Source organism: Macrotis lagotis, chromosome 3, assembly GCF_037893015.1.
Source record: "Macrotis lagotis isolate mMagLag1 chromosome 3, bilby.v1.9.chrom.fasta, whole genome shotgun sequence".
NCBI classification, from domain to species: Eukaryota; Metazoa; Chordata; class Mammalia; order Peramelemorphia; family Peramelidae; genus Macrotis; species Macrotis lagotis.
The window spans coordinates 154787470-154804649 of NC_133660.1; the positions used below are offsets into that span (position 1 = coordinate 154787470).

The 17180-nt window shown below is 32.6% G+C and overlaps 1 protein-coding gene across 7 annotated transcripts in view; it reads right to left on the minus strand.

Moving 5' to 3' along the window:
* Positions 1–17180, minus strand: part of ADGRL3 (adhesion G protein-coupled receptor L3) — a 966635-nt gene that overhangs the window by 94583 nt on the left and 854872 nt on the right. For all 7 annotated transcript variants that reach the window (XM_074229354.1, XM_074229353.1, XM_074229350.1 and 4 more), the window contains 2 exons: positions 12867–13076; positions 9845–10065 (listed from right to left, as the gene is read on the minus strand). In XM_074229354.1, coding sequence (XP_074085455.1) covers positions 9845–10065; positions 12867–13076 — 431 coding nt within the window. The remainder of the gene's footprint in view (positions 1–9844; positions 10066–12866; positions 13077–17180) is intronic.

Genomic DNA, 17180 nt, shown 5'->3' on the forward strand with positions numbered 1-17180 from the left:
TAACCCGAAACTTCAGTTTCTTATTCCTAATGTTACTAAAGGACAATTCTAGACTGCTTTTTTCTGATTGTTTAATTTGCTTCTATTATATAATGACAAATCCTTATATTGTCAAGGGTTCTTTTTTTGGGTGGGGGAGAGGTGGAGGGCAATGGAAACAAATCCTTTGTTAAGTGTATTTACTATGTTCCAGGATCTATACTAAACTCTTTTTACAAATATTATCCAATTTATCAATATTTGCACCAGAGGCACAAGAATACACAGTCCTAGTCTCAGTAAATTTATATTTCATTGGAGAAAACAACATTGAATGTATAGGGTGATATATAAAATAAGCACAAAGTAATAGGGGTGACTTTCGACCATAAAATTTATGGAAAGATAATTTTATATATTTTTGATAGAAGATTTTATTTTCTTACATATGGTTTTATAGCCACATTTACTCTATTGCAGATATAAACATATCTCTATCACTTTTAAATATATATGAATATTGATACATAATGAATTTTCAGACACATATATATGTACCACTAAAAGTTCTATTCTAAAATCTCATCATGGTATGAAAAGGATCAAAGACTGTTCCTTCTAAGCCCTGGAAAGTCAGATAAAACTAGAGAGGACCTGAGTATAACTTAGTGTTGTATTGGAGATCTGTCATTCAAGGATGCTAATCTGAGTTCTGAATGGATCATTCACCAAAAATTGGCATTTTGATGCCTGTTTTTAGTCATAAACCTTGAGGACCATCTATTAAGTAATAGTGAGGTTTTGATTTTTATCAGTGGAGGAATTTCCTAGTGTAAGAAAACCACGGAATCTTGAAAAAGAACACAAAGAAACACAAGAAACTGTTATAATGGATGAAGAGTTAGTCTTAGGGTGAAGGAAAACTATATTCAAATCTTTCCTGTAATATCTATCATTGTATGTCCCTGGGTTAGTCACCTAACCTTAATCTGCCTTAGTTTCCTTATCTGTAAATGGTGATAATAGTGGCACATCCCTCTTGAGGTTGTTGACAAGATAAAATAATATTTGTAAAGAGTTTTGCAAAACATCAAGTTTTACATATGATATGTTTACTATTATTGTCATTGTTATTAAATTCCCATTGTCACCAGACAATTCTAAAAGGCCCCTAAGTTGAGAAAGAGATGAAAATTTTCCTGGACATCAGGATTTTTTCTCACTAAGAATTCCTTAAATTAATGAAGCATATATATATATATATATATATATATATATATATATATATATATGCACATATATAAATTCGTACATAGAACATGATTCTAATTCACTATTTCCCTGATCAGTTAGCCAGTATACTAAGTATTTCCATTAATTTTTTATTTGATAATTAATATGTACAAGAAAATTAAATCATGTGTGCATGTGTACTGGAGGAAACAAGGAGAACAATAGAGATATGGCTAATGCTTAAATTCATAGCCATGCTACAGTTGCAATGTTTAGAATTAAAAACTCAATGTTTTGTTTTGTTTGCTTTTGTCTTCCCATACATCATACCATTTCATACTCAAAAATGAGATTTTTCCTCCTGCTCCGTTTCAATGAGATGCTCTAGATTTGAAGACAAAATGTATCACTATAAATATATGACTAAAAGGAGGTGTTTTTCCATTTCTAAAGAACAGATATTAAAGAACACTCAATGATTTGAATAGCACATCTGTGTTATACTTTGCCAGCATGAAATGACCAACAATAAGTTATTTTAAATGTACAGTTTTCATTGGTTTTAAATTTCTTAAATTAAGGTAGGTAATAGATGAGTAACCTGATGTCAGGACTAATTGGAAGTCAAAAGTATATGCTTGTAATGCACTTTTGGTGGATTTATTAGCAGGTCCAAATTTGGAACAATGCCTAAAGGCAGTTGCCTAAAAACAGTGCATACCCTTTGATCCAGTAATGTCAATAGCAGGTCATCAAAGAAAAGAACCTATAGGGACAAAAATAATTATAGTAACTTTTTTGTGGTGGCAAAGAACTGGAAATTGAGGGGTTTGCCATTAAATGGGGAATAACTAAACAAGTGATATATGCTTTTGATGGAAAAATATTGTGCTCTAAGAAATGATGAGCAGGTAACTTTCAGAATAATTTGGGGAGACTTGAATTGATGCAGAATAAAATACTCAGAACCAGATCATTGTAAATGGAAGCAGCAATATTGTAAGGATGATCAGTTGTGAAAGAATTATCGACTCTACTCAATACAATAATTTGAATACAGATAGAGGTATATTTTAGATATGTATCTATCAAATACATTTAAATATGTAAGCTGTCAAATTGAAAATACTTTTTGTCACATTTCAGGAAGTAACTTTTTAGAATATAGGATCATGAGCTTAAAGCTGGAAAGAACTTCATAGGTCATTTAGATAGCCAGGGGACACAACGGTTAAAGTTCTGGACTTGGAGTCTGGAAGATCCCCCTATGAACTGTGTCTCAAACACATTAGCTATTTGATCCTAAGCAAGTCCCTTAACCACTCTTTACCTCAGTTTCTTCATGTGTAAAGTGAGGATAAGAAAAATAGATATTATTATACATACATATAGATATTATACATTCATATACATATTATACATACAAATTCATATTATATATATACATATATATATATATACATATATATATATATATATATACGTATTCCAAGGTTGTTGCCAGCATATGATGAAATGATATTTTAAGGAGTTTTGAAAAAATATTATTAGCTTATAAAGAGTAATAAGAATTCCTCTTATTTTATAAAGAGATACATCTGAGGTATCTGAGGTAATAAAGATAACAATAGTAGTGCCAGATTTCAAAGCCACAACTTCTGACTCTATGCTTATAGCCTATGTCCATCATTTTTTTAGGTCACTACCCTGAGTAATATATTAATTCAAAGAAATTTTTCAACTCAAATTGATAGAGCTCCAAAGTTTCTTAAATCAACCTCCTCATTTTTATTTTTCTGGAACTTGAACCCACTGTACTTTCCACAGTTCCATGCTTCATGGGTTTCACAGGCAGTTTCTAAAAGATGCAAGAGATCTATAAAACCCAGTGAGGAATAAATAATAAATATTTTCTTCTTCCTTAGTTTATACTTGGCTCAAAGATATAAAGTAGCTCACTAGAGTCATATACATATAAAGTACCAGAGCTAGGATTTGAATCCAGATTCTCTGAGAGTCTGCATCCAGATGACTCTGCGACCTGAACTCTTATAATATTCATTTTTTGTTTGTTCAGTAGTTTTCCAGTTTTTTCCTACTCTTCAAGACCCATTTTGGGATTTTCTTGGCAAAGATACTATAGTGGTTTGGTTTTTACTTTTATGGTTTCTTTTACAGATGAGGAAACTGAGGCAAAGAGAATTAAGTGACTTACTCAGCATCACAAGCTAGTAAGATTTGAATTCAGAGAGATGAGCCTTCCTGATACTATGCTCTGAACTCTATCATATTACTCTTTGTAATGAACTTTCAGAACCTGTTCAATGACTGTATCATTTTGTAATGGTACACAGAACCATCCTGTGAGCTTTTAGTCTAGCTACCTCTCATTTTGAATCTATAACTCAAAATATTTCCTATGAGCTTTTGTGCTGAATGGTAAAGTTCATTGCCATGAGTAACCATCGTTTTGACAATCATTATATAACCAGTTTGTATGCTTCAGATAATTTTTCCCCAGATTTATTATCCCTGATAGTTGATATATTAAAAAAAATCTTCTATCCCAGTTTATCTTACTTTATTTCAAAGAAAAAAATGAATAAAACTATCAAACTGAACATGTCTATAATCATACATGAAAGTTCATACCCATAACTGAGAGCTGAGATGAGGGATTCACAATTTGTCTTTTTTGTCAATTCACAGTGACTGGCTTGTCAAATAAATTTTAAAGAATATGAAGAATTTTACCTCAGGTCAAGTTATAAACAAACATACTCACATAAATAGGCTTTTTTGAGGCATTTGCTTCATTCTATGGTCCCTGAATGCTGAGGAGAGATATTGTATGTGAAGGACAAAAAATACAATGGAGTATTGATATCTTGAAGACATAGGTTTTTTGAGAATGTAGAGAAAGAATTGGGTAGTTAACTGTGTGTGCATGATATGTCTATCTGTATGTTTATATATATATATATATATATATATACGTATATATATACATATACGTATATATATATATATATATATATATATATATATATATATATCTGTAAGAACCCTAGTATAAGTCTTGGATAAATAATATCACTTATAATTTCATCACTAAGAATGTTTAGAAATTGTTTAAAACTTTTTCCTCTCGCTACTTAATACCTCTTTCTAGCAAAATATTTATACTAAGTAAGATGAGGACTCATTACTAGGAGCTTTAAAGTGGGGATATAGTAAAGATGAAGCTAATCCTTTCAGACCTGTGTATCTGTCTTTTATGCAACTGAACCAGGAGGCTAAAACTAAATTTAAGACTCAATTGATGATTTATTTCTACTGTTGTATCATAAAACTTGCTTTCAATTATTTTTAAGAGCTTGAATTTTCTTACATTGCTCAAAGAAGGTCTGAACTGTCATAACTGTTCATGACCTAATATATTTCTATCTGAAAACCATTTTTCTGTACCACTTTTGAAGTCTGGGCTACTCTATAGACTTTGGATCCCTTGTCTCATGACAGCTGGATCCTTTTGTCTTTTTTTTGTACATTTAACATAGGTTGCTGAAAATGGTATAAAAGAAATGTTACTGTTTCTGATATAAAACTATTCTGTATTTTAGGTAATGGTAGGGGAAATCAACATTTAGATATCCTGATTACTTTTAGATTATAAAACGAAAGTGATTGTCTCATATTTTCTATATCTATCCAGTCTACACTATTGCTAAAAATCAATGCCAGCCTTTGCTATAATTAAGCTTATGATAATATCAGTATTGAATGATTATTTCTGGCTATCAAGATGCATGGTAGAGGAAGAGAGAGAATGGGATGTCACTAAAATACATGAAAAGGCAAACAAACTAAGTGGAAATAAATGGAAATTTTCCACAGTATAATTTGGACATGTGGTCCATTAACAGAGGGTTAAAAAAATGACTACATTGAGTTCCTAAATTGATCTTTTTTCGAGATTTGATTATTGTGAACAAATGTTATTCTAAAATGAATTTCATGATATCAGGATTCCTAAAAGCCTTATTTAAGCAAATATTAAAAAATAGAGAAAAAATGTTGTGCCTACATTACAAATTGGTGATAAACTAAGAACCTTCTCAAAATCAAATTATGTATGCTTTATGTTTCATTCCTTGCACATAATAATCAGTTCAACTGCACTAATAGTATTACACCGAGAAATACATCACCATCCATCAGCCAGATGGAAGAGAGTTACCTATCTCTACATCAAAGTACCATTTATCCCACCTGCTTAACCAAGACTCCCTCCTATCTGAATCTTAGCTATATCCTCTTGTGTGATTCACTCCCTTTCTGAAGACATAAATTATTATTAAGGGTTTCAGAAATGAAATAGCATCATCATTAGCATGATGAAGTACAATTAAGTCCATTGGACAGGAAAACCAAGTTCAAAAGACAGAAATCTATAGAGATAATACTCAACTTAATCTAATAGGGTTTTACAAAATGACAAAAAAAATTCATTGTATACAGCTTAAAAGGCTTTGTATTGAATGTTCTGTTTGTGAGTCACAGAATTCATAACAGAAGCAGAGGGGAAGCATAATCATTAAGGTCTTAAAATACACAATACCCTCCCAGACCACAAATGTTTTCAGTAATAGTACTAACAGGATTTTACTAAAAAATTGCTTTGCCTTAGGAGAGATCATAGCATATATCAGGCTATGAAATTGGCATGTCTGTCTGAAAAATAACAAAGAACATAAGAAGATAATATTAATGAGGGGGACATGGAAATAGGAGCCTGAAATAAGAACAGAACCATATGGAAAAAGAGAGTGGGAAATGCCATGTGGTAGTTGGAAAAGAATAGGAAGAAAAAAAAAAGAAGAGGGATCAAGATTACACAGACAGGTTTAATGATGGTGTGGGTTGTGGGAAGAGTAAAGGAAAAAAGGGAAAACAACAAACAATGTCACATTTAAAAGGCATTTTAAAATTCATTGGCTTTACTTTTCTTCTAAATAATAACCTTCTTAGCTCTCTGATGAAAACAAAGTCCATTCGATTCAGCTTTTTTAAGTAAACACAATCGACTGAGATTCTGACTAATACTTCTTACTCTTCACCTGTTTCTAATATGGGGCATCAGCAAAACACAGAGAAGGAAGCAGCTTTGGCTAAAATCCCAAAGAGCAATAACTTAAACTGTTTTCCATTTATTCTGAAGATCTTTCTGCTGACAATTTATTGACAGTGCATACATGAGAAATAATTGAATTGCTACATTCTTTATGACTGCCTGCGATAGATAATGTTAATGTTATTTTCTCCCATTGTCTCTCTCTCTCTCTCTCTCTCTCTCTCTTTCAACCATTCTTTATCTTGAATCTTATTTTGCCTCTCTGTTGGGGAGAAATTATAATGACTAAAGTGAACTGTTATTAAAGTTTTGTTTTAACTTTGGGTTGGAAAATAAATGAAGTCCTATTCCAACACAGCCATAACTGCAAGAAGAGAGACCAACTTGCCAGGGAGCAGGATATGAAGGCAATGATGGTAAAGGTTTTGGAATGTCAAGAGGCTGGAATTGAGTGATTGCCTACAAATATCTAGCTTTCTACTCTTTTACTCTTTCTACTATCTTTCAGATAGAAAAAAAATGACTAAAGAGAAAAAAATGAAATGATTTGGAGAAGAAACATGAATGAATGAAATAAACAGTGGACTTATAGTCTGAAAAGATTGTTTTTGTTTGTCATCTTTCTAATAGGATTTTCCTAGCTATATGACAGTGAGGAAGACAGTAAAGTCTCAGAACCCCAATTTCCTCATGTATAAAATGGGGACCTTAATCTCCCTCACAGGTATTGTTGCTGGGAATATCAAATAACATTTAAAATACTGTGCTAATCTAAATTACTAAATAACTAGTTTTTGCTATGAAAACCTGATGTGCTTGGAAAATGGGCTAGAAGCAGAAAGTCTAGTCCACCGTTTGCTGAATATATTGATTAAATTGCCATTTTGTGTCCTTATTGATTATTAAGTGACTTGTTCTTTATCTCTCCATCATCTTTATCTCTCCATCATCATTTTCCATGTCTGAAATATTCTCCTTCTTCTATTTCCAAGTATTGACTCCTTGACTTCCTTTGTCCTAACTACAATCCTACCTTCTACATGAGAAGCCTTCCTCAACCCCTCTTTCTTGCAGGATCTTCCCTTTGTTAATTGTTTCCTATTTTCCTGGAAATAATTTGCTTTGAATGTATCTGTTTTCATATTAAATCCCTGAAGACACTGTCTTTTTGCTTCTTTGTATTTCTAGCACTTAGCACAACATCTCGATTTTTTTGTTCAGTTTTTCAGGCATGTCTGACTTTTGATGACCTTATTTGGAGTGTTCTTGGCAAAGGTACCCAAATGGTTTGCCATTTCATTCTCTGGATCATTTTATAGATAAGGCAAATAGGGTCAAGTGACATGCCCAGGGTCAGACAGCTAGTAAATCTGTCTGAAGTCAGATTTGAACTCACAAGTTGAGTCTTCCTGACTCTAGAATCAGTAAGTTTTCTGTCTGACACAGTTGGTCCTTAATAAATATTTAGTGACAGATTTCTTGATTGATTGGTGATGAGCTTCACTGAATTTAAAAAGGCTGGTACACAGAAAATGGATATATTTGCGTGTGTAAAAAACACAGAAGATAAAGGTGTAAAATACTGACAAAGAAGTTACAGACTGAAATTTATTTTTAAATCAGGTAAAATTTCATTATAATTTCATGTTACTTAACTATGTCCCCTATGGATATACATCTACATCTACTCTCCCCAATAATGTGACATTTTAACCACTTTCATAGAACTTTAAATTTATAAAGCCCTTCCTTGTGAAGAGCTTTATATTGTGGAAGATACAACACATGTATCATTAGTTCTATTTTACAGATGAGGAAACATCTGTATAAACACGAACAGGATAACATGTTTAAGATTATACATTTAATAATTGTGAGAGCCTATATCTGAGCCCAGCTAGGCTTTAATTTCAAATAATCTTCCTGTTCAGGCCTGTTTAACTATCCTTTACTTCATAAACTCCCTTTCTACTCCTGCATTTGGATTTTACCAAGCAAGTTTTAAAATTTTCTGTATTTCCATGAGAATATGGATATTGTTGCCATAACACAGTCCCTTGACTCAACAATTGGATAGTTAATTCTTTTTATTCTTTAGCCAAGGATTACATAATTATCTGCTTCTTGGGAGGAAATAAGCCAAGATTTCACCAGATTTAGAAAAATAAAATATTTTCCATTCTTAATATATGTTTTGTTCACAGTAAATTCTGAATAAATATTAACTCTGCCATATGAATATTATTCCAAGTCACTGTGATATTTTCTTTTTCATCATGACCTGATCATCATAATATTATCTGCTCTTTTTCAGTCTTTTCAAAAGAATAATGTTCATATGAAAACAGTCAGAACATTATTATTAGTATTACAGAAAAATCATTCTCAACTAATTTGTTGGCATTCAGATAGAAGCAGACTTTAGACAAGTCATTTTGCTGTTATTATCCAATTATATTTAATGTTCAGTTGACCCTTACAGAGGTTTGGATAAAATAACTGCTTTTTGTAGTTGGATAAAAGTATTAGGATATGATCTCCTTTGGGTTCATAGAGAGTATACTTGGAACAATTCCAATAGCAGATAGGATAAAAAGAATGATATAGATCTCATCCTGTTCTCATATGATTTGATTTTTTCCATATCATTAAAATTTGAAAACTTCTTGTTCTACAAAACTTGGAGATTATGATTATTTGATAAGGTGACCTCTATTAAAATTTTCTGAAATTTTGTTAGCTCAGTGTTATGTCTAAGTGATTGTGAGCAACAAGCCTACTTTATTTTCAGTTTATTAACACTATGCATATTTTGTTTTTGGTCACATCTATGATTGTATTGTTATAGGGAGTTCAAAGAAATTCCTTTTTTCTGATGCAAATCCACAATTGTTCAGCATACTCTTATAGAGTTGCCAGGGACATTGAGAATTTAAGGGATTTGTCCATGATCACATATTGGCAGAAACTGACTTTCTGACTTTGTGGCCAGATATCTACTCCATGCCATTATTTTAGTGTGAACTGTATTAATCTATATTAAAAAATTAAATAGTAATACTTCTTTGCCACTGTCTAACCCATTCCCTACCAATGCCTTGTATTTCTAAATGGAATACTTTAATTGCCAATTGTGTATGTGGTCTTGAAGAGGCAAAAAGTTTTGTCAATTCTAAAATTCAATTATTCTCTTCATACATTTTAAAATCTGGGACAGGGAGAAGATGGAAAGCAAGAAAGAAAAAGGTTGTGCATAGAGAGTGCCATACTCTATTTTTAAAGAGTCGAAATGAATGGTGGGAATTGTTATAAGCCTTTTATTTTATAATAAAGAATATGGGCAAGCATTTTAGTATATTTAATTACTAAACATACCCCTCTAGTTTCTTTATTTACATTTCTGAAACAATTTAAAGTTCTCAGTTCCCAGTAAGCCTTAAAAGTTTTATTTGAACTGCTCATAAAAGAACAGGGGCTAGCATGGGAAAGCAAACTCACACTTTATCTGTCCCGTAACTCCTGTAGTCTACAGCTGCTGAAACAGCGACGATGAGTGCTGGCATCCCATAACCAACCAAATAGAAGTATTTTCTGCGAGAATGTTCACTCTCAAAAACCTCCACCAACATGATATAAAGCTGCACTCCTTCCAGGAACATCCAAGTGAAGGCAGCCAAGAAGAAGAAATGTAAGAGGGCAGCAAAAACTGCACAGGCGATCTAAGGAATAAATTAGACATGTGTTTTACATAGAGGCAAAACAATAATCAATGCACATGTCATATATAACAAACAATATAGCATATATAATATGTAAACATGTATAGTAAAATATAAAATACAATATAGTGATATATATGTAAGTTTATATGATAGATGCAAGCTTTCTCATACAAATATACACATATTATACATACATATCAATTAAGGTTGGGTAGGGAGATCTGGGAATGCTTTAAAGTATAGATATTGAAAAATGAATTTTAAATAATTGACCTGTTCTCACTGTATTTAACATAAAATATTTTATAACATGGTTTTACAAATGAAACTTAATTGATTGCAAAATCAACATTAGAGCAAGGGAGAAAAAAAGGGAATGTCTATGTTCTGATTTCTGAAAACCACAGCCCATCAACAATAAAAAAGACTAGAATGAAACATCTGTGCCCCTGATACTACTAAATATTTAAAATATTTGTGATATTCTAATGAAGCCCCTAGAAGAGGGAAGGTACAAGAGGAATGGGTCATCAAAATCAAGCCTAAGGAGGTTTGTGGGACTAGACAATGAAGCCAGGGAACGTATGAGTATCCATTAAACCTAAGATCTATTATTTTACATTTGCAAAAGAACTGACATCTGAGGCACCAAGAAAAAGAGCTTGACTGAAATTCTAACAAGAGATAGAACACATGAAAGGGTTAGAGAAAGTCATTTTATGATTGGGGCTTGGAAGTTTATGTCAAGCCTTTAAGATAGCTTAAAATACATTAGTAGATAGATGACCATTATGGTGATTCAATTCCTAACTCTAGGGAGCAGTTAGAACAAGAAGTAAAAAAGCAAACAAACCAAAAAAAACCTATTTCAAATAAGAAATGAATTTAGCTAGTGACCAGTAAGTATATTGTAGGCTGTCAGCATGGAAATCGATATGGGTCAGCAATGAAAATAAAGTTTCCAGGGTGGGAGTTTTAGGAGGCATTGAAATCCAACCTCTGATACTTTTTTAGCAGTATGACTTGGCAAATTACTTTTATCTCCTCCTCAGTATCTTAAAAATGGGGATAATCTTAGCACCTACCTGTCAGGGTTGTTTGAGAATAAAAGCAGATAAAATTTGTAAGTTTGTAAAGTAATTTGCAAACCTCAGAATGTTATATAAAGATGCTTCTTCAGGGGAGAAGTCTTAGAACTAATCCTAGCAAAATCATCCTCTACCAGTTTTCCCAGACAAGGTCTAACCTGGTATTAGGAACCTCAGGTATAGGTAAAATGAGTGCAGCTGTGGCATTCGTATTCATTCTCCTTGGGGGGGGGGGGGTGAATTTTAATAGATCATGACAATACTTTAGGATACTATTTGTCACAGTTTGATAATTCTAACAAGCTGTAATAGTAGGTGATTTACTCAGGTTATGAAAAGACAGGGGCAGGGGATTAAAATGGATAATATATAGTCCTACAGTCTTCCAGGGGTTACTGGGATTATGTTTATAAAAGCAGTTATGTCTACTTGTGAACATAAAAAGCCCCTAAGGCTCTTTTACCATTGATTTTCATGATATTATTAAGCTTAGTACTAATCCAAGCTTATCTACTAAAATGCAAATACTTTACCTAAAAGGCATAGTACATTTTATTAAAAGTCATTATCACATTAGCATGAATTTCTTCTTCAGTTCCCTCTCCTACATTGATATCCTAAGGGGAAAAGAGGGACTAAGCAAGGAAATGCTAAAGGAAACTCGCAGAGAAAGAAAAAAAAATTCCAGAGCTTGAAGGTAATATAGAATACATTTATAATAAAGGTAATATAGAATATATTTAGCAAGAGTCAGAATAGAAAAATCAGGTGAAAACAAAGGCAAACTCTATCTCTGGCCAGACCTAATCATATCTCCCCAATTTTTCATGATGCTCAATTTCATTGATAGCGATTTTTCAACAATCAGCCATTTATCAATATTCAGGTGAAGATGGGCTTTGCCATATTGGGTTACTATGTTTAAGCTCAGCAAATATGAAATTCAAAGGAAATCATACAGCATTTTAAACACACGTTAATAAGAGTCCAATAATGAGTTCTAGAAGAAAGAACACAATTTTCCATTGCTTGCTTTTTATACTTAAAATCTCAACTATCAATTTTTGTGATCAAAAGCAGAATGCTCTTTGTTGTAGGGATCAGGAGGAAGAGAATTTCATTTCAGAACTTTTAAAAGCAAACTTATTTTGATTGCTTATTCATATGAATACTTTTTCCTGGGGAAAGCTGCCTCATTTATATGGGATAGTCGATTAAAAGTATAATGACTATAATTATATGTATTCCTATCATTAATCATGAATGTGTAATCACAGCCATGAATACAACTCTATTTTACTGTAAAATATTCCATACATATATACATATATATTGGAGAACAGCATTACGTTAATCCATTATTTTTAAGACTCCTAAATCTTACATGTTTTTAAAACCCTTCCCCCTTCTACATCCCTTTTAGAAACTCTTGTATGTATGAGAACAAGCATGTACTGAAAACTAAAATTTCAATAAAAGTCTAAGAGAATCAGATGATTGGATAAAAATACTCAGAATCTATTGCCCTTCTTTTGTATTCTCTATTTCTTGAGTTTTCCTGAGAACTCTAGTGCCTGTTGTTGCTGTTTTCTTAGTCAACTAAAGTAAATGGAACTGAGGTGATTCAATTAAAGTTCAAGAACACACAATCCCAGGAAGCAAAAGGGCAGAAAGCAGGTATATCCAGTAATGCTATTCCAAGTGTCTTACTGGTTGATCAGTTCGATTGATGCCAATCAAAAAGAGCAGCTCAGCTACAAAGAGGCTGATGCAGAGATTTTTATGGATGGTATTACGGTCACTCTGAAGGCCACGGAAAAAGCAGAAGGTGAAGATGCAGATCAGGAGGCAAACAAGGGACAGGAGAATTCCAACCCATGTAATCACATCAAGAAGTAGGTCGTGGACTGCATCACTATGCTGAAAACATAATGGAGAAAAAAGTCAGTCAGTCACTGGTTGAACATTTTTTTACCTATACAGCACAGGATACTAGGTACAGTTCAATTTTATTGCATTCATTAATTAAATTTCCTACAATACACCCAAAATAAGAAAATCTCTATTTTCTGAGTTTCCTATTCACAGAATTTATATATATATATATATATATATATATATATATATATATATATATATATATGGAGGGCCTTTCATTTTTTATGGAGCCAATTAGGAAATTTCATGTCAATTCAGAATCACAATGACAAAATCTAAGAGATGGAAGAAATCTTTTGGTACTCTAATCCTACACTTGGACTGCTTCAATTCTTAGAAAGATTTCCCTTAAATTTTCCTTGTTGAAACTTTTACCCATTGTTCTAGGTCTGCCTCTGGAGTTCAAATAAAACAATCCTTTTTGACTTCTTTGAAATAACAATTCTTTCAAATACTTGAAAACATATCATACTTATAGTTTCCTATTGTCCAGGTTAAATACTCCCAAATCCTTCAACTAGTTCTCACATAATCTGATCTTGAGGTCTTTCTGTATCTTGACCACTTTCCTCCAGACACTCTTCCAATTATAAATCTTCTTTCTAAAACATCCTAGACAATGAAGATTCTTTTAATGCAGATGAAGAGCTCATGAGTTTTCTTTGCTAACTATACTAGTGGCATATAGAGAAGTTCATTCCATTAAAAACCTTGAGGTATAGACTTGTAAAGTTAACATTTTAACCTTTTTCAAAAAGACCTTGCTTTCAAGGAGCTCAGAGTCTGATAGGGTAGGCAGCATATGCAAAAAAAATAATAATAATGTATAAACATGCTGTTCAGAATAAATTGAAAATAAAGGAAAGAATGATAACTAAGAATTAGGAAAGTCTTCCAATAGACTACAAGGTTTTAATTTGGACTTGAAGGAAACTTGGGACATTCTAGGCATGGAGGAGAGTCAGTGAAAATGTTTGTACTCAGGGAGTGGGATGGGGTAGAGTATCTTGTTTGAGGAGGAGCAAAAAGATCAATGTCAATGGATCACAGAGTTTGTGGGGGGTGGGGGTGGGAGTGGGAGGAAGGGTTTAAGGTGTAAGAACATTGGAAAGTAGAAGGGGGAAATTTATAAAGTTTTTTGAATGCCAAACAGAGGATTTTATATTTGATTTGTCAAGGTGACTGGGAGTTGCTGGATTTTATTGAGTAGGGCTGTGACACCTATGGTTTGGGAGACCAATTTGACAACTGAGTAGACAATGAGCTGCAGTGAAGAAAGGTCTCTGGTAGGGAGACAGTCAATAAGTTATTGCAATAATTTCCATACAAGAAGTGATGAGGACCTACATCAGATGGTGGCAATTTTGTCAGAAGAAGAGGGTATATGTGTGATATGTTACAAAGGTAACACAGGCAGGCCTTGACAACAGATTGCTATGGACGATGAGAGGATCCAACAAGTCAAGAATGAAACCAAGTTTGTGAACCTGAATTATTGCAAGGACACGTGTAATAACCAAGTTCAGCATAGTGAAGGATTTGACAAGAAGCATAATAAATTCAATTTTAGATGTGCTGGGAATAAAGAAAAGATGCTGGAAAAGTAAAAAAAATGTGACAACAGAGTGGGTATGACCTGAGTGAGACTGAGAAAATGAGGAAGGCCTGGAGATTGTAGGTAAGGAGAATGATTAGGAAGATGGTGACTCCTACTTCCCTATAGAAATTTATAGAGTAGCTAAGTTTTTTTAAAATTTTTATTTAAATTCTAAAACATTTTAAAAAATCACCTTTAGGGTTTAGCCTATTTCTTTTTTTAAAAAAAATTATTTATTTAAGGAAATGGGGTTCAGTGACTTGCCCAAGGTCACATAGCTAGGTAATTAAGTGTCTGAGTTTGGATTTGAACTCAGGTCCTCCTGACTCCAAGGGCAGAGCTCTATCCACTGCACCACCTAGCTGCTCCATTGAGCCTATTTCTTAAAGATGACTGAATATTCTCTATTAACTGAGTCCCTTATACTGTGACCTGAACCCCACTAGCCTGGATCACTCAGATACAAATACCCATCCACTCTTGCACAAAGAGCACCTTTGGAGTTCTGTCAACTTCTGAAATTTCCTCTGCCTATGCCTACATTTACTTCTCATGAGGAATTTAAATTATGAAGTCAAATCTCATGGGAATTTAAGTGCATCTGTACTGCTTTATTCTTCAGGGGTCACAAAGAAAATAAAGGGTTATTGAAAGCTTAAACTCTTATGATTTGAGTATCTGGAGTCTGGTTAGGGCTCAACCTGCTACATAATCTCAGCTGGTCCACCGAACAGAGCTATTTGCTCATACCTTCAACTCAAAGGACAGATGCTGTGATAGAAACTGAAGTACTAAAATTCAACACAGCAGTTTTCCATAATGGGAAAAGGGCCATGTACAATGCTTATGAAAATGTGGTCTAGAGAGCTAGTGGGGAAAAAAAAGAATAAAAGCTTTACATCTCCATTCCTTTGTTTATAAAAGTATTTACTTTGTTCATTGACTTCCTATATTTTTGTGAAATATCATGCAGAGATACAAACAAATGACTACTAATTTTTAAAAAGTCAGTAGAAAGAGAAAATAACTGATTGCTGACAGTAGAAGGAACAGTAGAAGGAAACTTAAGGTTTGGTTTATATTTGGAGTTTGCCTTGTCTGACCATGATAAAGACTCATCAGTATCAAGTGTCTCTAATGTGAGACTATACACAACCTCTCCTAAGTTCATCAAATAAAATTTATTGGTCTCATTTTGCTTTATCAATGAAAGATGCTGATTTTCATAGTTTTGAATATTCTGCTGTAACCCAGAGAATAGTCTATGGTATATATTCAGAATGGATGCACAATAACTAATGAAGAAAATTTCTTCTGTTTGAAATGAAAATAATAGCATCACCCACTATGAAGTTATTAGAATTTCTTCACTTTGAACAGAATTTCTTCACTTTGACTACTTTGAAAGTAGTCAATACATTGACTACTTAAATAATTCTAAGTAAATATACTTCTAAATTTACTTTCAAGACATTCTTGGTTTGTTGATGCAATGATATAATAAAAAAAAAACAACAAACCTGAAATCCTAGTTACTTATATAAAGATTCATCTAGAATGACTATTTAATGTTTCACTCATTCTCTGTTTTACAAAATTTTTGACTGAGCATATCAATTTCTTCTATCATTATTTAGTGTTTCACATGTCTTTGGCATCTTTAAAACACACTTCCTGTCCAAATGCCCCAACCACTTAATATGATGCAATGTGGTTGTTACTAGTTTTATCATTCTTGTCGTTTCATAGTTCTTAGAATACTTCCCCAAGTAAGATTTAAAAAAAAAAAGAAAATAAACAAAAAATTGGGAATAGGATTATATAGACATGAGAAATTTGACCTTTAAATAGTTGCTTATAAATTAATAATGCAAATTTATTATGGAAAGACAAAAAACAGTTCATATCTGCGAAATACTGGGAGAATTTTCTTTGCTTTTAAAATGAAGTTTCATTTTATAAGCTTATATGCATAAACTACAAAAGAAGATTTTTAAAAATATCCAATTTGATAAAAATAGAAATAATAACAACTTTGAATAATATTTTTTCTTTTGCCAAAGACTTCCACTGATTTTCTAGAAAATTAATATAATTATACAATTTTGTTTCCCCAAGAAGTGACTTTGTTATTTTTAACATCCTTCATTTCAGAGTTAGGAAACTAGTCACATTAGACATAAAACCAGATTAAGTTCGAGTTTAAAAACCCACAAATAAAGTGTCATGCAAATATAAGATAATGTTATGAATATAAAAGTACTGCATAAAGATGGCTATTGTTGCTGCAGCGCTTTGAATTATTAATCTATGGGAATGCTGGGGAGCTTTTGGCTCTCAACTTCTGTTATTCAAAGTAGAAATGCATGCTGCCAAAGAATTACAATTAGAATGGAAGGAAACAGCTCATCTTTCAATTACACAGCATCCTGGTCACAATCACAACTTATTACTTGAAATTCTTAGAACAAACAAATAAAAACCTTTCA